Raw genomic sequence first — 22,617 nt, 5'->3', positions numbered from 1 at the left:
GTCATTAAAATAGCAAAAGTGGATTTGGACATGCCAAATCCTTTGCATTTAGATTGTTCAAATAGGGCCCAAGGTCTCTGGAAAAGGTCTTTGGATAAATGATATTTATGTTCTCTGTGGTTACGTGAGCAGTCCGGTAGTGGTGACTTCATCCACTGGTGGTGCTGGTAGCACTACAGTGGGGAAAGGAAAAGGAATCCGTTTCGACAGCCTTGAACACTAAGTGCTGGAGGATGCTGATCTCCTGGAGCTCCAAAGGCTCTTAAAATCTGGAACATGCAGATGTGGCCCTAGAGTAGCTGCAGAAGGTTCTTAGCCTGGAACATGCAAGCAAAGTTACCTTGGAGTAAAGGTCTGTTTGCTGGAGCTAAACCTTGTTGCAGATATCGGTGTCTCTTCTGCATCTCTGGACTAGAGACTCAGAATTTGCTCAGTCCACTTTGTCTCTCTAGGATGGAGACTCTGAATGAAGTGTGAACATAGATTATCTCTTTCGTCTCAGGCTGGAGGCTCAGAACGTGGTCATATCTGTTGCTGAGTTGGAGACTCAGGTCTTGTTATCTGTCATTACCTCTTGGGCCATAGGTTCAGAACATTGATTATCTGTTGGAGTACTTTCCTTGACAGGACTCAGACTCAGAATGAAGATTGATCTGCTGTTGTCTCACCCTTGCAGGCAGGAGACAGGGAATGGGTTATTTCTGTAGATGTCTTCCTGATAACAGGACTCAGACTCCTGTGTATCTGTAAACATCTTTTCCATTGCAATCAATCAATCAATCAACATAGAGCCCTTTACAACACTCAATGTGAACCAAAGTGCTTTCCAATAAAAACAAAACAATAAAAACTCAAAATAAAAGCCAACAACAAAAAACACATAAAATACTCAAAAAAATGCCACAACAATTGCTAGATATAAAAAGCCAGTCTAAATAAATAAGTTTTAAGCTTAGTTTTAAAAAGGCCCAGGTCAGTAATGGTGTGCATATAAGTGGGAAGCATATTCCAGAGTATGGGCCCAGCTACAGAAAAAGCCTGGTCACTCCAGTGTTTGAACCGTGACCTTTGGACTTACAGCAAAAGTTGATTTGTTGACCTAAGAGCCCTGTTTGGTTGACGAAAAGCCAGCATCTCAGTTACATAAGGTGGGGTAAGGTCATTAAAAGCTTTGAAAACAAACAATACAATTTTAAAATCAACTCCAAAAGAAACTGGAAGCCAGTGGAGTGAATAAAGAATTGAGGTTATGTGCTCACATTTGCGTGTGTTAGTTAAAAGATGGGCTGCAGCGTTCTGCATCAGCTGAAGGCACCTGAGGGACAACTGTGAGACACCAGCATAAAGTACATTACAATAATCTAATCTTGAACTGATAAAAGCATGAATAGCTTTCTCAAGGTCACAGCGATTCAAAAATAGTTTGACCTTGGCCAAAAAGCTTTAACCACGCTGTCAATTTATCGAGATTCAGGCTACTATCAAAAGTCACACTGAGATTTCTGACAGTTGGTCAAAGCCAGGCTATAATGGACCCGAGAGGCAGGATGTAAAGTGAAAATAAAATAGGCCCTGTAATAGAGCCTTGTGGCACCCCTCAATAGAGAAGTGGTGGAGGAGAAAAGTCCCCAATCACTACAGAAAAGGTTCTATTGTTCAAATATGACGAGAACCACTGAAGTGCGGTACCCCGAATGCCAACAAAGTGATAAAAGCACAGTAATCAGACTCAAAACTGAGGTTTATCTGTTAGTAACTCACCTTTGCAGCCTGGAGACTCAGTTCAAGGAGTGTCTTTTGGGAAGGTACATTTTATCTCTTTCTGATGAGGAGGAGATTGCAATCTGGCACTTCTCCATTTCCAGGCTGTAATTAGCTTTTTCCATCATAGTGGGGGGGGGGGCACCCTTCTTTCCTCTTGTGGAAGTTATTTGCATAGTCCAAACACACATTTAGAAAAGCGTAACTAAAGAATTACCAGTGCATTATTCACTTATCAAACCACAACCAGAATACATTTGGCAATGTTCTGAACACATTAACCCCACACACATGATGGAAAAAGATTTAACTTTCATGCATGCATTCATTTGTCCATTAACAGCTGAGTAAGATGTTGCACTACACCTCGCTGTCACTGAGAATAATTATTTCTCTGAATAAGTTGTAAGGATGAAAGAACCTGAGAAACTTTGATCTCCCGGGAAACAGACAATACAAACATACACAGGCATCTTCGAGACACCCCACAGAGTGGAGGTGCAGGAGTCCTCCTTCCCTTCTGTCCATTTGTTTCATTTTAAATCCCTTCACCCATGCTTTATTACACGAAAATGACAATGCAAGTGAACTGCCCCAGTCTGGTTAATGCAAGGTTAATGCAAATTCCAATTGTTTGTTCATGCCTCAATTTGGGGGATGTTTTATCTTGGTTTTGTTACAGGATTGCAGCAAAAGGATCAGGGCGATTTCTGTAGCCAGAAAGCCCGTAGTGTGGTGTGTGTCTCTTCACTTCATTCTATGTATTTTCTAAGGTCAGGTATGCATATTTTACTTTTAGATTCATCTTTGTGAATTTGATGTTTTATATTGATGTGATTTGATATGTTTAAATTGGATATGTAATTGGAAGAATACATATTTACCTGACTGATAATGAATTGACACATTTGATAATAAAATGGAGTCAGATTAGAATTGGATTTAAATGGATTAACTCTGCGCAATGAAAAGACCGAACACGCATGAAACCTTCAGCCAGCAACGGATATCTTCTTTGGACCTTACAGTTAAGTGTAAGATGTGTATGTTGTAGTTTGCATCAGTTTAAGGTTTGAGAACATAGTTATGAATGGATTTGGATGGAACTCTGCAATCTCTCTTTGTTTCACCCACTGCTGCCTATGTCCAGTGGTCCTAAGAAATTTTTATGGTAGTCACAGGCCAAAACCTGATGAAACAGTCTGTTGGTGGGTGAAGGACAGAAACTGCATTTTGACCAATAGGAAGTCCCGTCCTTCCCGGGCTTTGTACCAAAAGTCTTCTTCTTGCCCTTTAAGAGGTGTCTGGCTGTTGTTTGGCATCTTTATCTGATGGACTGTTTGCTTATCAAGATCCAATCACAATGTAGCAAACCTAGAGAGGTTCCCCGCCATAAACTGGGCCCTGGAATGCTGTCCACTACAAATGCATATAATTTAAGTTTGCTCTGTTTCACATTCAACACATTTGCAGGGCAGGGGTGCACCGGGGGTGACAGGTTTGAAAACCACTGGTGTAGATGATTAAGAGAAACTTTAAAACTCACTCATTCATCACCAGACCATTTACCATCCTTTATTTTCACTTAACAGAATGAGTTTGACATTAATTGGTGTCTTGATTGCATCAATGTTTGCCTCCAATGCAGCAATCAGAGATTTACAGCCACCCAGTCATCATTGCTGTATGGCCTATGCAATTTAACTTTTAACAATTTAACAATTAAAACTGATGTAACACACCCATATTTCCCTGCAAATAATACAGCATATTACACTCTGGACTAATGTCCAATATTCAGAGAATAATTCCTTCTGGAAACTGAAATGAAAATTTATCCAACTATGTTATTTCTGAGCACTCAAGAAAACAGCCCACTCTGTTCCTATGATACTTTTTTTTTCCTTCTTAAATTGATTATTTAGTGACAAATAGATTTTTTAATTGAGCTCAAATGGTGTGTCTTGGACATTCAATCAAACTAGAGCCCTAGAGAGATAAATGTAGTTACCACAAATGAAAACATAATTATAATTTTAATTTTACATTTTTATACCTTGCAAAGTATCTTTATGAAAGCCAGAGTTTGCGTATTAATGAACACACAGTTCAGATCATAAAAAAACTAACATAACATAATATTACGTTAAGAGATAAAATGAGATATACTGTAACATTAACACGAAGGGAAAATGTCTAGTCATCAGAAATGTTTATTATGGTACATCAAAATGGCTTATACAGATGCCAAACAAAATTACTGTTACTGTAAATTGTATGACAGTTTTACAAAAGAACAATTTTCTAATAACCATTAATTAATAAAAAAAACAGTCACTGAATATTACATTTCAGTATGAAAAAGATTTATGTGTATATTAAGTATATAAAGCAGAATCTCCATTAACGTTTGTATAAAATGAAAAAGTATTGGTGTGGTCACAAATAAAGCTTTTTACACTGTAATTAAAAAAAAAAAGGTTTGCAATAATTGGTTTGCAATTACGAGAAAAAAAAAGTCAGAATTGTGAGATAAAGCTCCAATTATCTTGTTTTAGAGATGCTGCTATGGTTTAATTCAGCATGTTGTGTACAGTAAATTCATAAAACATGACATTGGTGAGCTCGGGAAAATATGTTTCTAGAAGCCTTGAGGAAAACGTGTAATAGCACTGACACACTCGACTGATGTAGATAAATACTCTAATGAGCACTCTCATTCAATAATTGATTGTCTCTCCATTTTAACTTTGACACAGCACAAACTCATTTCTTGATAAGGCTGTAGATGAAATGATCATCATCACTGGAGTCTCAGAAGCTGTGGTGAACTCTGGCTCACGGTGAGCACTGCAGCAGGCTCGTGCTGGCACTGACGGCGAATGAGACGGGCTGCTAGCATGAGCAGGATCCCGGTGAGCAGCTCCAGGCAAAAGGACAGACAGGCCATGACCAGAGACCAGCCGTAGGACATGTGGACATGAGACAGTGACTCAACATCCACCATGTGCTGCAGCTCTTCCAATGCCTGCTGAGAGTAACTGATATAGATGCTCACACCAGACACCGTCACCAGACCTGTGGACAAATAGCCATCATTACACTCCATTCACTCACTAAACAACCAGACAGCAATAGACTTATCAGTAATTTTCATATAAAAATGTTCTCATAAAATGTTTTATTCAAACTTGTTGAAGCACACAGCAAAAGAGGGTTTGACTAGACTTCAGATGGTTTACAAGCCTGACAATGCTGTATTTAGCCAATTTAGCAGGGAAGCCAGCTAGTCTCTGAGCCTAACCACACGACAGGTGCTTGAAACCCCATTAAAACCACCACTCTAACCTGTCTAACCAGCTTGGATAAGAAGGGAGACCAGGGGCTTTACAAAAACGTGCATACACTAAAATCAAGACTAATGTTCTTTGACGTGCTTAGCGACACGTCAGGTCTTTCAGGTTACTTTCTTACCAATCAAGAAAGTGCTTTAATGAAATGTTATTTAGCAGAAAAAGATTAAATAGTGTTACATAGTATTTAAAGCTATGCCTGACAACAGTCGTGGCTTGGTTCTGCCAAATTTAACTGATGATATTCCAAAAAAAAGGTGCAAAAGCTGTCATTGGTGCAGTACCTTTTCAAAAGGTACACTTTTGTGCCTTTTACCTACTAGATACACTTTAGGTACTAACATCTACCTTTAAGGTATCAATGTGGACTCTTTTGAAAAGGTACTGCCCCAGTGACAGCTTTCTTTCTTATTTTTGTCTGTGATATACCTAATTTATAAATCGCACTGTTTGATTTTTGAATTATTTAAGATACACCTTACAGCACACCAGACATGCCATTTTGAACTTGCATTCCCAAGTTCAGGTGTTTGAAAACAAAAAAACAGGGCAAACAGAAAGTCTATATTATAGTTTCCTCATTATGAAGCATATATGTCATTCTAGCCATTAAAAAAAGACAAAAGTACTACTGACAAATGTATAATCTTCAAGCCTGGGTGAAACCATTATGTACATTAACAACAATTTGGGAAAAATATGATGTAATTTAATGGAATACTATGTGAATGGTGCTCTGTGGCATGGCAGGATTTTGAACAGCCTCCATGTGAAAGCTGTAATGGCCTGATTCATCATGTTTTATACAGTGAATGCACTATAGCAAAATCCTAACTAGGATAAGCAAATGAGTCTTTTCTTTAAAATGAAACTCAGTAGTGCACAAGCACAGAATATGAAAGTGACACAGGTTAGTGGTGGGAGTATTAATAGGAAGAAGATCTGTGCTTTTCTGAAGACCTGCTTGAAGGAACCGTCATGAACTCAAGTCATCATTGCTGTAATTAACCCACTTACATGAAGCTCAGCGAAGCCCTGACCTTTCAAGATCACTTATGAGACATGACAGAAAGAACAGAAGAGAGGTTTTCCTGCTGCTCTGCAATCATCAGTCATTTTTTTTCAAATAATGCATTGTCTTTTCAAGACGTTAAAGAAATAATGCAGTGACAGCTGATGTGGAGTCTGCTTCTGTGCTTGTCAGAGAAACTGACAGTAGACAGATGGCTATAGAAAGAAAAACAATTCATTTGATACATTTTTTTTTAGTTTCAACAAAGATCTGACCCAATTTTGGTGGTGAATAATTGACAGTAATTTACACAAAAATGAAAATGGCATCTGCAGAGAATAAGATACAAATGTTTTTTTAATTAATCTAAGATATTTCTCCTTTATTAAGATGAATTATAGAAATAGATAACACAGAGTATTGTAATTAATAAACCTTAATGCAATCATGACAAAAATAGAGAATAACTAAATATAAACCAGACGCTGTGCTACATTCAGCACAGTCATTAATAGAGAGCACTCGAGAGGAAAGGATATGAACAAAGGAGTCATTAAATAAAATCAAATGTATTATTATAGAACTCCTGTTCTCACCGACCTTAATTGTAATTGTACATTTTAATTGTATTATGTAAATATTAATTTTGATGGCTGTGACCCACTCCAAAAAAGTTGGGGCAAAGGCATGTGTGCAACTGTTTTATATAACCTTTGCTTGAAACAAGACTTCAGCTGCTCAACAGTCCTTGGTCATTGCTGTCATATTCTCCTCTTCATGACATACCACACATCAATAGGACACAGATACTGCAGGCAGAAACCTCACTGTTGTAGCACATACAGAATAAGACCAGGTTTTGTCTCACTCTAATAACCTTGGACGCCAGTTTGATAGCAACAATCCCACTATATGCCTCTGCCTCAGATTTAACACAAGAGCATGATGGTTTCTAATGCACATCTGTCATCTAAGAGCTCGAAGGTTAAGCACATTCAACAAAGCTTTGCTAACTTTCCATATACGGATTGAGATTTCTCCAGATTCCCTGAATATTTTCACAATATTATGTATAAAATTCAGTTATTATACAGTTATTGATAAACACATAATATTATCAAGCACAAACATCTTTTTCACTGTCTGATACAATAAGAGATGTTTTAAAACCAAAGGGATGAATTGGCTCTCCGAAGCTCAGACAGCCTGGAGATTGTGAACTGCTCTTTATACAAAAAAAATTATATATATGGGCTTTTTGCCCTTGCATTGTAATGTTATGTTTTCATCTTTAGTGATATCGATTCAATGCAATTAACAATGACCATTTTTAACATTGATTCAATGGTTTTCATCTGCTCTGTTGCTATCAGGGACGTTTACAGACAACATCACTCAAGTACGTAATCTCCTGTGAGGCTTCAGTACTTCCACCATTTTTTATTTAATCCATCAATTGTGTGTAATGTTGAGTTCTTATAAAACAAAAACTCATTGGTACATATACAGCAACAATTTACCTTAGCAATATCAAAATATACTACATAAGCAAAGGAAACTTAACTATACTAGCATACAAAGCTGTGCAAAGTTCACATTTACATAGACTATACTCCCTTCTGTGTTCTTGGGCAGGATAGTAGTTTTTTTTAACCTCAGGAGCCCCTTTCAATGGAACTGAGAACAGAACATATTTAAAAAGTCTGTGATGGTCTCTGCTGACCTCAGTGTTTCAACCTCTACAGATCCCAGTGTTTTTCTCTGCTCCATCACTCCCTTAATTCAGCTACACTTCAGTTTTCTGTTGTGCTCAGGCTGGAACATAAGCACCTGTTACGGTGCTGCAAAAGAGCCAGAACTAAACTCCATCATCATCATCTTCATCATCTTATCCTAACATAAACATACTATCACAATAATATTGAGGACAGAATAAACAGAAATATTCTACTGACAAAAAACGTGTCATTCCCACTTCTATTCCGATGTGTTCCTACAGTAACTCATCAGAAATATTGTAGCACACATTCAGTCTCAATCTCATGATTTCAGTTATTTTGTGTGAAGAAATTAGGGTGTAGACACAGGAGCAACATCTGCTGATTACAGGTATATAAGTAAACCATTCATTCCTGTCATGTGGTGCCTCCTGAATTGTAAACAATTATTAGACTGAATGCCTAAAACAAATCATGATATATTTTGAATTTGCAGCTTTTGAATTTGATGTTCATTTTTTAAGGTATGGAAGCAGAGGTATAGTGCAAAACAGCTACTTTATATGCCTGTGTGGATCCAGTAGCACCATGACCTGAACATCTGAGAATTTTTTTTATTTTAGTCAGAATTATGTTGCTCCTGTTTGATGTCTGTGCTGTTTCACTGAAGATTGTGAAGTTTAATGGAGACTCAATTGTTGAATCTATTTGTGTGAATTTCTAACATTTACAGATGAGGACACAACTATAAGAAATAAGTTCTGCTAAGGAAAACATATCTAAATGAAAATAAACAATGCGCTGTAAAAGCTGTGTGGGTTTGTGAATTAGATCTAAACACTTAATGTTAATCAAGTTCAGGACTTGGATTTTACAATTTTTTTTCTGTCCTTTATTTTTCAAATGCATTCACAACATCAAAATATAATGAATTTGTCACATAACAACAAAAATATAGCTGGAGAAACTGGAGTTTCAAATTATGCTACAACCCGAATTCCGGAAAAGTTGGGACGTTTTTTAAATTTTAATAAAATGAAAACTAAAGGAATTTCAAATCACATGAGCCAATATTTTATTCACAATAGAACATAGATAACGTAGCAAATGTTTAAACAGAAATTTTATACTTTTATCCACTTAATTAGCTCATTTAAAATTTAATGCCTGCTACAGGTCTCAAAAAAGTTGGCACGGGGGCAACAAATGGTTAAAAAAGCAAGCAGTTTTGAAAAGATTCAGCTGGGAGAACATCTAGTGATTAATTAAGTTGATTAATTAATTAAGTTGATATTAAATTGATATCAGGTCTGTAACATGATTAGCTATAAAAGCTTTGTCTTAGAGAAGCAGAGTCTCTCAGAAGTAAAGATGGGCAGAGGCTCTCCAATCTGTGAAAGACTGCGTAAAAAAATTGTGGAAAACTTTAAAAACAATGTTCCTCAACGCCAAATTGCAAAGGCTTTGCAAATCTCATCATCTACAGTGCATAACATCATCAAAAGATTCAGAGAAACTGGAGAAATCTCTGTGCGTAAGGGACAAGGCCGGAGACCTTTATTGGATGCCCGTGGTCTTCGGGCTCTCAGACGACACTGCATCACTCATCGGCATGATTGTGTCAATGACATTACTAAATGGGCCCAGGAATACTTTCAGAAACCACTGTCGGTAAACACAATCCGCCGTGCCATCAGCAGATGCCAACTAAAGCTCTATCATGCAAAAAGGAAGCCATGTGTGAACATGGTCCAGAAGCGCCGTCGTGTCCTGTGGGCCAAGGCTCATTTAAAATGGACTATTTCAAAGTGGAATAGTGTTTTATGGTCAGACGAGTCCAAATTTGACATTCTTGTTGGAAATCACGGACACCGTGTCCTCCGGGCTAAAGAGGAGGGAGACCTTCCAGCATGTTATCAGCGTTCAGTTCAAAAGCCAGCATCTCTGATGGTATGGGGGTGCATAAGTGCATAGGGTAGGGGCAGCTTGCATGTTTTGGAAGGCTCTGTGAATGCTGAAAGGTAAATAAAGGTTTTAGAGCAACATATGCTTCCCTCCAAACAACGTCTATTTCAGGGAAGGCCTTGTTTATTTCAGCAGGACAATGCAAAACCACATACTGCAGCTATAACAACAGCATGGCTTCGTCGTAGAAGAGTCCGGGTGCTAACCTGGCCTGCCTGCAGTCCAGATCTTTCACCTATAGAGAACATTTGGCGCATCATTAAACGAAAAATACGTCAAAGACGACCACGAACTCTGCAGCAGCTGGAAATCTATATAAGGCAAGAATGGGACCAAATTCCAACAGCAAAACTCCAGCAACTCATAGCCTCAATGCCCAGACGTCTTCAAACTGTTTTGAAAAGAAAAGGAGATGCTACACCATGGTAAACATGCCCCGTCCCAACTATTTTGAGACCTGTAGCAGAAATCAAAATTGAAATGAGCTCATTTTGTGCATAAAATTGTAAACTTTCTCAGTTTAAACATTTGCTATGTTATCTATGTTATATTGTGAATAAAATATTGGCTCATGTGATTTGAAAGTCTTTTAGTTTTCATTTTATTAAAATTTAAAAAACGTCCCAACTTTTCCGGAATTCGGGTTGTACATGTAAACAGAAGGTCTAGACTTCCAGTTATTTAAAACAACACTGATTTTGGTCAGTAACACATGCAAGCCAAACCAAAAGACCCCAACCCAAAAATTTTGGTATGAGTACATTTACCATTACACCCCTGTTTATTTGTGCCTGGAACATAATTTGGATCAGGATAAGAACATAAATTCTCTAAACACATTAAACACAACAAATACATTTGTTCAATATCTTTGCTATTCATTACTCCAGGCTTTGTGGATTTGTATTGTTGAGCTATTAAAACCCCTCGCTGTGTGAAACCATTCACCTAACAGCTGCACTCTGCTGGAGCACCTGACATTTTCTCTTTTCTTTCATTCCCATTGTGTTTTATACATTGTGTTTTATTTCATGTGTCACTGACCTATACATAACACAGACTCCAGCGATACCACTGCTGAGACCTCATTTCATTTCAGCTGATGTGAGTAGATGTTCAATAAATGTCATGTAGCTGTTAATAGGACTCACTGCAGATGAGGAAGTATGCAGCGATGCAGGTGAGAAGAGTGCTGCTCTGAGCCAAAGACGCCACCAGACCGAAGATCCCCCCAAAGACCAGCAGCACCAGGCTGAGAGGCAGCAGAACCACTATGACCCTGTGCAAGTCTGCAGAGACACATACAGGCCTTTATTACATGATCAGTGTAATCTGCATAACAAGTGTAACCTGCTGCCTAGGGTGGCCATATGCGCCGTTCATATGGGACACGTCCCAGCCAGGATTTTAATAATGCCTAAAACATCCAGAGCAGTTTGACCAATAACATGCAGGTATTGTACATAATCGACCAATCGTGGGGCTGCGTGTGAAAAGGTGAGATCTAGAGGGAATGATCAAAGCGATGCAAATATGCGCACGTGTTTGTTCGTTCAATTGACTTGAAGCGTCGCTGCGCACAAATCCCCCCCAAAAAACTAATTGCGCCACAATGCTTCAAGTCAAACGTACAAACAAACACGTGAAAGCGATTCGAAAGCATAAGGAGCCGTCTGCTCTGCTCTTAAAAGCTCTCATGAATGTTACACAATGATCAATCTGCACAGTGCAAATAGCCAAAACCTGGATATTTTAGGCAATATTAAAATCCTGGCTGGGACGTGTCCCGTATGAACGGCGAATATGGTCACCCTAAGCACTGCTGCCACACATTCAAGTTTACTTTTTTAATGCAAAAATATTCATAAATCTTTGTTGTTCTCAGATTTAGTAAGCTTTTCTTGCTTTAGTGTTACACAGTCATTTAATCATGTTACTTTTTAATCAAGTCACTTTTCAGCTTCCTACAGTTGATGAGATAACGTACTCGGTTACTAAACGTAACCTCGGTTCTCTCTAGAAGAGCGAACGAGTACTGCGTCTTAGCTAAGACGCTACGGGAAAAGTCTCTTTTCACGAATTACTGAAGCAAAAAATTATCCTTAATTTTGTATTTTTGTAAAGCGCATTTGCAGCAGTACACAGCCATAGGCGAGACGGCTCGTTCGCTCATTGGCTTGTTCTGCGGCAACTGCACAGCCTATCGAGCGCAGGCTGATGCAACATCAGACCAATAAGGGCGCTTCGCGCCCTTCTTGCCACTTCCCGCCGAAACGGGTGTGGCCCAACCTATAAAAGGAGCTCGAAAAGGCAGGGATCACACACCAATAAACCTGAAGCAACGCCCAGGGTTTACAGTGCACAGTCACCTGAGAGGACTCACAGAGAGTCCAGGACAGAAAAGGGAAAAAGCCCTCCGTCCTATATCTAGCAGCATCCGTAGATGCGGCAATATGACATCACACAGCCGAGGCAAGGCCTGACCAATGTGGCAATGCGGGTCTTACGCAATACTGCCCATATAACAGTCGGCAGCGCATAGCGCTCGTGAACTCAGAATTCCCCTCAGGGCCCTGATTTGACTATACCGACAGCAGCCTTGCTTGCAAGGCGGGAACCTCCAGGTTATAGAACCTGATAAATGTAGAAGGCGAGGCCCAACCTGCCGCCATACATATATCCTGCAAGGAGATCCCAGTAGACCACGCCCACGATGAGGCGACGCCTCTTGTGGAGTGTGCTCTGACGCCCAACGGGCACTGAAGGCAATGGAAGCGTAAGCTAACGCTATGGCGTCAACTATCCATCTGGATAGAGTCTGTCTCGAAACAGCCATTCCCTTGGAACGTCCAACGAACGAGACAAACAGCTGCTCCGTCTGCCGAAAGGCAGCAGAGCGAGACACATAAGCTCTTAAAACCCTGACAGGGCAAAGAAGACTGGAGTCTCCATCCTCCCCTGACACCGGCAGGGCAGACAGGGCAATAACCTGAGCCCGAAACGGTGTGTTGAGGGATTTCGGCACATAACCGTGCCTAGGTTTGAGTATGACCCTTGAGTCATTGGGCCCAAACTCCAAGCACGATTGGCTCACCGAGAGTGCGTGCAAATCACCCACACGCTTCACCGAAGCGAGAGCCAACAAGAATACTGTCTTGAACGACAGATGCTGAAGGCTAACCGATTGGATAGGCTCAAAAGGGGGACCCTTCAAGGCCTCCAAAACCGCCGCGAGGTCCCACATAGGGACTGACGGAGGTCTGGGAGGATTCAGCCTCCTAGCTCCTCTGAGGAACCGGATGACTAGAGCTCTAGCCTGAGTGATGGTATTTAGCACTCCCACTGCGAGATCAGCGGGTTGAGCGCCCACACATGAACTGTTGAGCGCCCACACATGGAGGGACCACAACTCCGGTTGAGGGTGCCAAATCGAGCCCCTGGCCTGCGAGAGGAGGTCCCTCCTCAACGGTACCGGCCACGGGGCGACATCTGCTAACTGCATCAAATCTGGGAACCATGGTTGGTTCTTCCAAAGAGGTGCTACAAGCAGTAATGAACATCTCGTTTCTCTCACCCGATCTATCACCTGTGGAAGGAGGGAGACGGGAGGGAAAGCATAAAGTGGGCAGCAAGGCCATCTCCGTGACAGAGCGCTTTCGTTCTTGGAAAAGAACGCAGGGCAGTGAGCGTTTTCGTGGGACGCGATGAGGTCCACCTCCGCCCTGCCAAATCTCTCCCACAACAGCCGGACTGTTTGCGGGTGTAGAGACCATTCGCCCGTAGGAACATTGCCTCTGGACAGCCTGTCTGGACCCAGATTCTGCAGCCCAGGCACATGCACTGCTCTCAGCGAGCGCACGTTGCGCTGAGCCCAAACCAGGAGGCGTTCCATCAGCCTGCAAAGGTTTCGAGACCCGAGACCGCCCTGGCGATTTATGTAGGACACCACAGACATGTTGTCCGAACGGACTACGACGTGGTGATCCTTGATATGGGGACAAAAGCGCGTCAGCGCGTTCTCCACTGCCAGCATTTCCAGACAGTTGATATGATGGAGCTTTTCCCGTTCTGACCATAGGCCAAAGGACGGTCTGCCCTCGAGCAGCGCTCCCCATCCCGAAGTGGAGGCGTCCGTCGACACCATCTTCACATTCGGGGAAGTCCACAGGCTTACACCTGATCGGTACCAGCCGTTCGCTGTCCAAGGTGCTAGAGCCGCAACACAGCTCTGATCGACCTTGAAATGCAGCCGGCCAGACGCCCACGCTCTGCGCGGCACCCGAGCCTTCAGCCAGAACTGCAGGGGGCGCCTGCGGAGCAGGCCCAGCTGCAGAGCCGGAGATGCTGAGGCCATGAGGCCCAGCATCTTTTGACAGTGTTTGAGCGACACGGTCGCGCCGCAGCGGAAAGAACTCGCTGCGCGCTGAATGCCCATCACGCGCTGTGGTGACAGCCGCACTGTCATGGAACACGAGTTCAGAACTATACCCAGAAACAGGATCGTCTGACTGGGGTTCAGCGAACTCTTCGCCCAATTGACACTGAGGCCGAGCTTCTCGAGGTGATCGAGTAAAACGGCCCTGTGGTCCACGAGCTCCGCTCGTGATTGGGCCAGAACCAGCCAGTCGTCCAAATAATTCAGCACTCGTATGCCTCTGAGTCTGAGAGGAGCGAGCGCTGCATCCATGCACCTCGTAAACGTACGAGGAGCTACGGACAAGCCGAATGGCAGGACTGTAAACTGGTATGCCTGGCCCTTGAAGGCGAATCTCAAATATCGCCTGTGGTTTGACACTATCTGTATTTGAAAATACGCGTCCTTCAGATCTATTGACATGAACCAGTCCCCTCTGTGAATCTGCGCGAGGAGCTTCCTGGTCGTGAGCATTTTGAAACTGCGTTTCATCAATGCCTTGTTCAGCTGTCTTAGATCCAGTATGGGCCTGAGACCCCCGTCTCTCTTGGGCACCAGAAAGTATCTTCTGTACAGCCCCCCTCGCTTTGAGCTTGAGACACAGGCTCTACAGCCCCTTTGCTCAACAGTTTTGATATTTCGGCCCGAAGTATGTGTGCTACTTCTGTTTTGACCGTAGTTTTTTTGGGCGTCGAGAAAACTGTAGCGAGTAGCCTCTCTTTATAATGCCTAGCACCCAATCCGAAACCCCTGGAAGCGCTGCATCTGCATGAATGGCTAAGGGCTGGATTCGAAGCGCGCTCTGTTGATTGGGCAACGGCGGCGCACGAGTGTGCTGCGCTTCTGTGGCGGGGAGCGCATTGATCACAGCGGGCAGATCGCTCCTCCTCGACCCCGTGCCGGCGCTTTACCGACTGGGGGGAGGCTGAGCGGGTCCAGTGGGACTCGATATATCTGCGAGTAACTGTGGGCTGCATGTGTGCACATTTACCACTTTCAACTCGCTGTCTGCCTGTGCAGAATGTACGTGCACGGGCCTCGTTTTTACAGAAGCCCCGCGCCGTATGTGACATAGTGTATGTGGGCACTGGGAAGTGGGCACGTTTACTATGCGGCGCGCTCGACCGATCTGTGTCGATCTTATGTGCGCTAGCCCTGTGTGCAGGGCTGTGCTTACATGTGGAGATGGGCACTGAGTAGTGGGCATCGTCACTGCATTTATAGCACCATCGGCCGTGGCCGGACGAGCGTGCACGGGTTCTTTTTGTGAAACATCTGGGAAGCCGTGATAACGGCTTTTGTGTGCAGGCAAGCGGGCACTCGTGCAGGCTTGCGCATTGCAGAGGACACTGAGGCAGTCACAACTCTTGGAACTGCAACAGCGGCGCGCTTGGGTGAGAGCTCGGCCGCAGCGGAACTCGAACACCGGCGCTTTCCCAGCAGTGCTAGGATGCTTTCGGGGCTTCTGGCTTCACCGCAATCCTCTGCCGCGGCTCCCGCGGCGCGGGGCGACGGCTTGAAGAGCGATGACGCAGCAGGAGGCGGTGGGCGTGACTGAGAGCTCTGTGGGGCCGGTCTAGAGCGGCTAGCTGCAGAACTGGAGCGCTTCGGCAAGAAGTGCTTGAACGCCTGCGAAGCTTTCTGGTCTTCGGCGAATCTCTCCACAAACTCGTTGACGGAAGATCCGAAGAGGGCGACAGGAGTTAGCGGCGCGTCAAGGAACGCATCACGCTCAGACTCCTTGATGTCAGAAAGCGTCAGCCACAAATGCCTCTCAGCCACCGTAGCGGAAGCCATAACCCGTCCCATGGCCTGTGCAGCGGACTTAGTAGCGCGGAGGGAGAGATCCGAAGCACTCCTCAGATCCGCGAGACAGATCGCTTCAGGTCCCATCTCATCCAGCTTGCGGAGGAGATCGCCCTGGAAAATCTGTAGCGTAGCCATGGTGTGTAGCGCAGATGCAGCCTGCCCAGCAGCAGAGAATATCCGTGCGAGCAGCGATGACGTCATGCGGCAGGCTTTGGATGGCAACGCCGCCTTAGTCTGCCGTCCAGCAGAGGGCGGGCAAAGGTGCGCTGCTATAGCCTGTTCCACCGGGGGAAGTGACAGGTAGCCTCTGTTCTTAGCACCGTCCAGTGTGGAGAATGCTGGCGAAACAGATGAGCGGATTCTCGCCCGAGAATGGAGCGTCCCAAGCTTTCGCCACTTCTTCGTGAAGCTCAGGAAGAAAAGGGGCGTGCTTTGAACTTGAGGAAGAGTGCTCATCCGGAAGATAGCTACCATCCAGCCGGGAACGTGAAGGGGGCGCTGGTGCAGACCACTCGAGGCCGAGGCTCGCCGCGGCCAGAGAGGGTACACGCATCAGCTCCTTATCGACATCCCCCCGTCTGCTGGGCCTCTGAGCAGCGGGCTCGAGATCCATGGAGCTCGCCCAACCCTCACTGCCCGAAGCAAGCAGAGAGCACGTGCCTTCTTCCTCCGACGCGGGCCTGAGATCCACTTCCTCAGATGACGCGTCGGCAAGCAGTGGACGCTGAACATCGGGAAGCGATGCAGGGGAGGCCGGCGAAGCGGAGGGAACCGGCGAGTTCGGCCGAGCTGGAGGCGGTTCTGGTAGGCGCTGCGAGCGGCACTTCTTACGGCGCTGCGGCGCAGCGGATGATGCAGGCTTCGAGAAGGATGCCAGGCGAGTCCTCAGAGTCACCATAGGCATTAACTCGCAATGAGGGCATCCGCCGTCAGCGAGCGCGAGCGCTGCATGGTCCTCACCCAGACAGGAGACGCAGATGACGTGACGATCTCCTTCGCTGAGCGGGGCTCTGCACGAGCCGCACGAGGGCATCTTTAAAAAGACGCAGCTCTTTTTGTGAATGTGCGTCGCAGGGCGAACACACACACAGGATATAAACAGATAAAAGGATGTAAAGGATATGGGCGCCGGATAGCGCAGCAGGAACGGCAATGGAAGGCGGCGATGCCAGCAGCTTCAGAATGGCTCGTCCTGCTGATATGCTCTTTCAGACGGCGCTTGCTTCCTCCGTGATCCAGCGATGCGTGAGCTTCGCTGAAGAGATGAAAAATCAGGTGAGTCAGCCTTTTCGAGCTCCTTTTATAGGTTGGGCCACACCCGTTTCGGCGGGAAGTGGCAAGAAGGGCGCGAAGCACCCTTATTGGTCTGATGTTGCATCAGCCTGCGCTCGATAGGTTGTGCAGTTGCCTCAGAACAAGCCAATGAGCGAACGAGCCGTCTCGCCTATGGCTGTGTACTGCTGCAAATGCGCTTTACAAAAATACAAAATTAAGGATTATTTTTTACTTCAGTATTTCGTGAAAAGAGACTTTTCCTGGCTTTTCTTAGCTAAGGCGCAGTACGAGAGAGCTTTCGTAAGAGAACTTCAGTTATTCAGAAATCTAAATCAACCACCTGTCAACTTGATTCACTTCCAACTCAATTAGTTAAAGTCTGTCAGTCAGTTATTTTGCCTTCTATCACTGAGATCATTCATTCTTCTCTTATTTCTGGCAGTGTTCCCTATATAAACTGCATTAATAACTCCTGTCCTCAAGAAACCAGGTACTGATCCAAGTCTTCCAGTTTTTAACTTGACATTTTTATCTAAAATCCTGGAAAATGTTGTTGCAGCACAGGTACATGAACATCTTTCAGTGAATAATTTACTAACTGCATAACTAATAAGGAATTACTGAAGAACTCACAGGTGATTATTCTTTAAGACTTAGCTCACTACTGTTAACTACTAAGGAAGATGTGTTAACTAAGTATGTAATATAATTTAATGATTGTGTTAAGTAACAGTTAGTTAATCAATAACTAATATATTCTGTCATACCTCCTGAAGAACTACTGTTAATGATCTACTAGTTCAAGGTTCAATAAAAATAACTATGAAATAACTACTAATGAACAATTACACTGAATTGTGACCCTTTCAAATAAATATAAGTAGTAGTAGTAGTAGTAGTATGGAAATTCTATATTAATAAATGCAATACATTTTACTATTCTAAAGTGAAATTATAGTGAACCCTCTATTAATTAATAAAGAATTATCAGATAATTCCGCAGCAATTACTTATAACCTGAAACGGTTCTAAAGTGAGTCTATTAGTGAATAATAATTGCTAAATCATTTTGACTCATAAAAACATCAAATCAAACTTACACTCTAAAAAAACTATAAAATCAGAAACTTTATAAAATACACAAAACAACTTGTTTACTATCTTTATTTCAGATGAGAACATTTCTTTATACAGCATGTTTTATTCCATTTTAACATGTATACTGCCCACATTTGAACTAATTTAACAAACATTTTGTATTTATAAGTTAAACATTTATAAGCAAACTGTTACTTAACACAATCATAAAATTGTATTACATACTGATTAGTTAACACATCTTTCTTAGTAATTAACAGTAGTGAGTAAAGTGTGTTAATGAAAAATTACCTGCTAGCTCTTCAGTAAATCCTTATTAGTTATGCAGTAAGAAACAGTATTCTAAAGTGTTACCAATAATCTATAAGAACCATTTCAATCAAGTTTTCGTTCCTGTCATAGTACCGAGAGTGCCTTTGTCAAAATTTCCAATGATTTATTGGCTGACTCAGGTCTTCTATTTATATTAGTTCTTCTCGATTTAACTTAAGTGTTTCACAACATTCACCATGAAATTCTATTAGACAGATTGCAGTGCTTTGGAATTGTGGGTACTTCCCTGGCTTGGTTCACATCCTATCTCTTAGGTTGTACACAGGTTGTTCTACTAGGCCAATTCAAATCTAAGTTCAAATCTCAAGTATAACTACAGGTGTCCCACAGGGTTCCATTTTGGGCCTATTCCATTTTATTTTTCAATCTACTTTATCCTAGAAGTTATATTATGGAACACAAATCTCCTGTTCTTCAACATCTGCCGTGGCTTCCTGTTAAACAACTTGTCGAATTTAAAATCTTACTTCTTGCTTGTAAGACATTGCATAACATGCCCCCTTCCTACTTATCTGATCTACTTTCAATGTCATATGTCCCCTCTCAAACTCTTAGATCATCAGATACATTATCTTCATTAATTTCTCATATGTGTCTGGTTTCTATGAGGTTCTCGATTTTTTATTTACGCTGCTCCTTATCTGTGGAATTTACTTCCACAAGATATTTGTGATAGTGGCTTTCCTCCAATTTTTAAATCTTGTTTGAAGATGCATTTTTTAGAAAGGCATGCAGTGATATTTTTATGTATGATTGTATAGATATGATTGTGGGTTTTAATTGTTGCTTATTAACTGTTTTATGTGTTGTATTTGTATGTATGGTGTCCTTGAGTGTCATGTAAGGAGCCCATAAATAAAATGTATTATTAATATCATTGTAAAAATCTGAAGCACAGGGGACATTTTGTCCTTTCAGGTTCAGTGAGTTTGAACTTGTGACCACTGGGGGTGTGCGATATGTATTGTCTATGATAATGTTATAATTGTTGTTTCAACAGTGTGGAAACTGACATTATCGAGTATGCTACACACTCACAAAAACAAACAAATATGATAGCCTAGTATAATGTAGTTAGAGTGACCCCTAAATTAAATAAATGGGGGAAAAAATCCCCCCTATTCATTTTTTCCTTACATTTTCAAGGCAATTTCAAATTAACAATATTTTTTTCTCAAAGATCAGTATGACTGCAAATGTGATATTGATTTTATTTAAAAAAATATATATATAATTTCATACACCAGTTCAATAAACAAGACATTTATATAGTCAGTTATATTGTCGGTTAATATTATCGATATTGCTATATTTTGCCACCAAAAAATTGATTATCTATAAATATTTAATTTGTTTCTAAATGAGTCAGCTATTTTAAACGAATCAACATTCATAAAGACAGTCATTTGCTTGTTTCTTGTTCCAGTCCCTTGAACAAAATGGTTAAATGAATAATTCAGTGACTCAATTATTAAGATCATACCTTGCTGCCACCTACTGGTGGTTTAAGGTTTACATTTAAAGTATATATATATAAAACATTAATCTCATAGCATTATTATATGCAATTGTAATTGCGGTGTAAATGTATCTAATTGCTGCATCTGTGCCACTTCTGAGTTGCAAAAACTGCATTTTATTGATTCTAATGTAATTTGGTCGATAAAAGCCTACAGTGTCTTATTATTCTAACTGAATTTATTGATTAAATGTAAGTTGTACATGAAAGATCCTTCATACATCTAATTAGCTTAGAATAAATTGTCCTGAAAGTGAGCTTGCCAGTGGAAATCAATTTAAGATGGAAGGGTTTCTATCACTAGTATGAAATAATCACCACCAGAATATGAAGAATATGAAAAAGCTTTGGGAGTCATTTGTCCACAACACAAACCAGCACAAAATCACACTCATAGCTTCTAATTTATGTTATCGACAAAATCCCCCCCAAAAAAGAGATATCATCTTTTCTGTCAATGTGCTGTAGCACACCCCTTCTATGACTACTAATCAAAGACCATCAGTTTTGATAATTGTGCAATCTCTCTTATAATAAAGGGGGGCAGTGATGGATCAGGATGGATGTCATGCTGCGAATACAGCTCTTAAAGAGACAGAGAACACACTAACCATACATAACAAGTCTATTTCCAGCGTCAGTCTCTGATTGTGGCTAATGTGTAGATAGCTTTCAGAGACTCACTTAAAAGGTGCTTCTCCTGCTCGGTGTGGTCGGAGGTGTCCGTGTAGAATGAGATGTCATGATAACTTCCATTCTGTCCTGTGGGTCACATTGAAACATCAGTCAAGTAAAAGCTGCTAACACCCATTATGCTTTAAACAGTTGCCTGCAAATAAATTTTCTTGGTAATCTCGACATATTACACCTTACGAGGAAAAGCAGCATTTGTGTTAGAGGGGGAACTATATCTTTACAGCAATTAGAATGAAATCGAAAACAGATCTTTAATGCGACGGATTTAGTAACTGTTATCACATCGCATCTAACATTAAACATTAAGAATTCTGTGAGGAACTACTTCTCTTTTTAATTGCCTTTAGTGCCATTAAAACAGCCCCAAAACTGGACGAGACATTAATTATGTGCTTAATGGAGACTCAGTCAGTGATGAGGACTGTATCTGTGAATACTTGTGAAATAACTTTCTTTACAACCAGTCAAACCATATGACAGTTTAGTGCTGCAAGAATGAGATTAAAAATGCTTTATCCATTTAATCATGAGACACATGAAATGTAGAACAGTATGAAGAGGATAATGAATAAATGCACATTAAGATCATGCAGGCTACTTCATCAGTACTCAGTATTAAGGCTAATGTTTAATGTTCACATTAACATTTTAATGTAAAAAGATTAATTGAGCAATGATTAAATCCTCTTATAGAAGATTAAGAGAGATCACTGTTAGAGTATACTAAATGTGAGCAACACATGCACAAAACCCGACATCAAGGAAGCTCAAGTTGTCTGTGTACACAATCTTACCTTCATATATCCTCCAGAGTCCGGAGTGAGAGCTGCTGTATTCCAGGCTGGAGTTCTTCCCTTCATCCACATCTATAATGTACCAGTATTCAGTGCCAATGGACAAGGCAAGCAGGATGAAACTGAGCAGCCCGCACAGACCCGCAGAGATCACAACTGTCCCAAAGTTCATCTTCGTCAGTGCTACAATCCCTCTGATGATTCATTGACTTTGAGCGCTGAAGGCTAGCATTCAGGTCCTTTAAAGCCCAGTGCGTTCAGAGCCATTAAAGCACATTATTCCATCTTAATTTCTCCAGATTTATCCAAGCTGAATGAAGAATCAGCTCTCAGGAACAGCTGGATGAAGATACTGCAGGATTTTCCTCGGCATCTCTCCTGCACAGCTGTATATGGAGTGACAGCAGAAGCTCTGAACGCTCTCAGTCTACTCTCTCACCTCACCCTCGATCTCTGTGCTCCATTTGATCACCAGGGATGAGCTGCTTTCTGTACCTTTCTTTGAGATTTTCATACTCAGTATTTTTCTCGTTTTCCAGTAAAAATTGAAATATTCTTACATCAAAATACATTTACTTTAGGTGATAAATAACAAGATTTTAAGTTTTTTATGAAAATTAAGTGAGTCCTTGCTTAAACTTGTTTCCCTTTTCATTACTATTATTATTTTTACCCCATTGGCAGATATTTTTTTCTTGTTTTAAGCATAACTTCACTTAATTTTGCAGATTTTTTGTATCAAATGCCATTAAATACAATAGAAAAAAAGAGGCAGGTGTATTTTAGTTAAATAAGGTATATGGCATATAATAAAGACTACCTGTATATTCTGTATGGGAGGTGTTTGTTTAAATGTGTATACATGTATGT

General features: G+C 41.8%; 1 protein-coding gene across 1 annotated transcript; it reads right to left on the bottom strand.

Moving 5' to 3' along the window:
* Nucleotides 1-4,277: 4,277 nt before the first annotated feature.
* On the bottom strand, nt 4,278-21,934 carry LOC132148492 (transmembrane protein 235-like). Its single transcript, XM_059557183.1, has 4 exons — nt 21,748-21,934; nt 20,942-21,019; nt 10,961-11,098; nt 4,278-4,839 (listed from the first exon to the last, which is right to left on the bottom strand). The coding sequence occupies exons 1-4, from the start codon at nt 21,917-21,919 to the stop codon at nt 4,565-4,567; spliced, it is 663 nt and encodes a 220-aa protein (XP_059413166.1). The 5' UTR covers nt 21,920-21,934; the 3' UTR covers nt 4,278-4,564.
* Nucleotides 21,935-22,617: the final 683 nt, after the last annotated feature.

This window comes from Carassius carassius, chromosome 9 (genome assembly GCF_963082965.1).
Source record: "Carassius carassius chromosome 9, fCarCar2.1, whole genome shotgun sequence".
Classification (NCBI taxonomy): Eukaryota; Metazoa; Chordata; class Actinopteri; order Cypriniformes; family Cyprinidae; genus Carassius; species Carassius carassius.
Note: the sequence above shows the minus strand (reverse complement) of the source record. Positions and strands in the feature narration are given on the sequence as shown.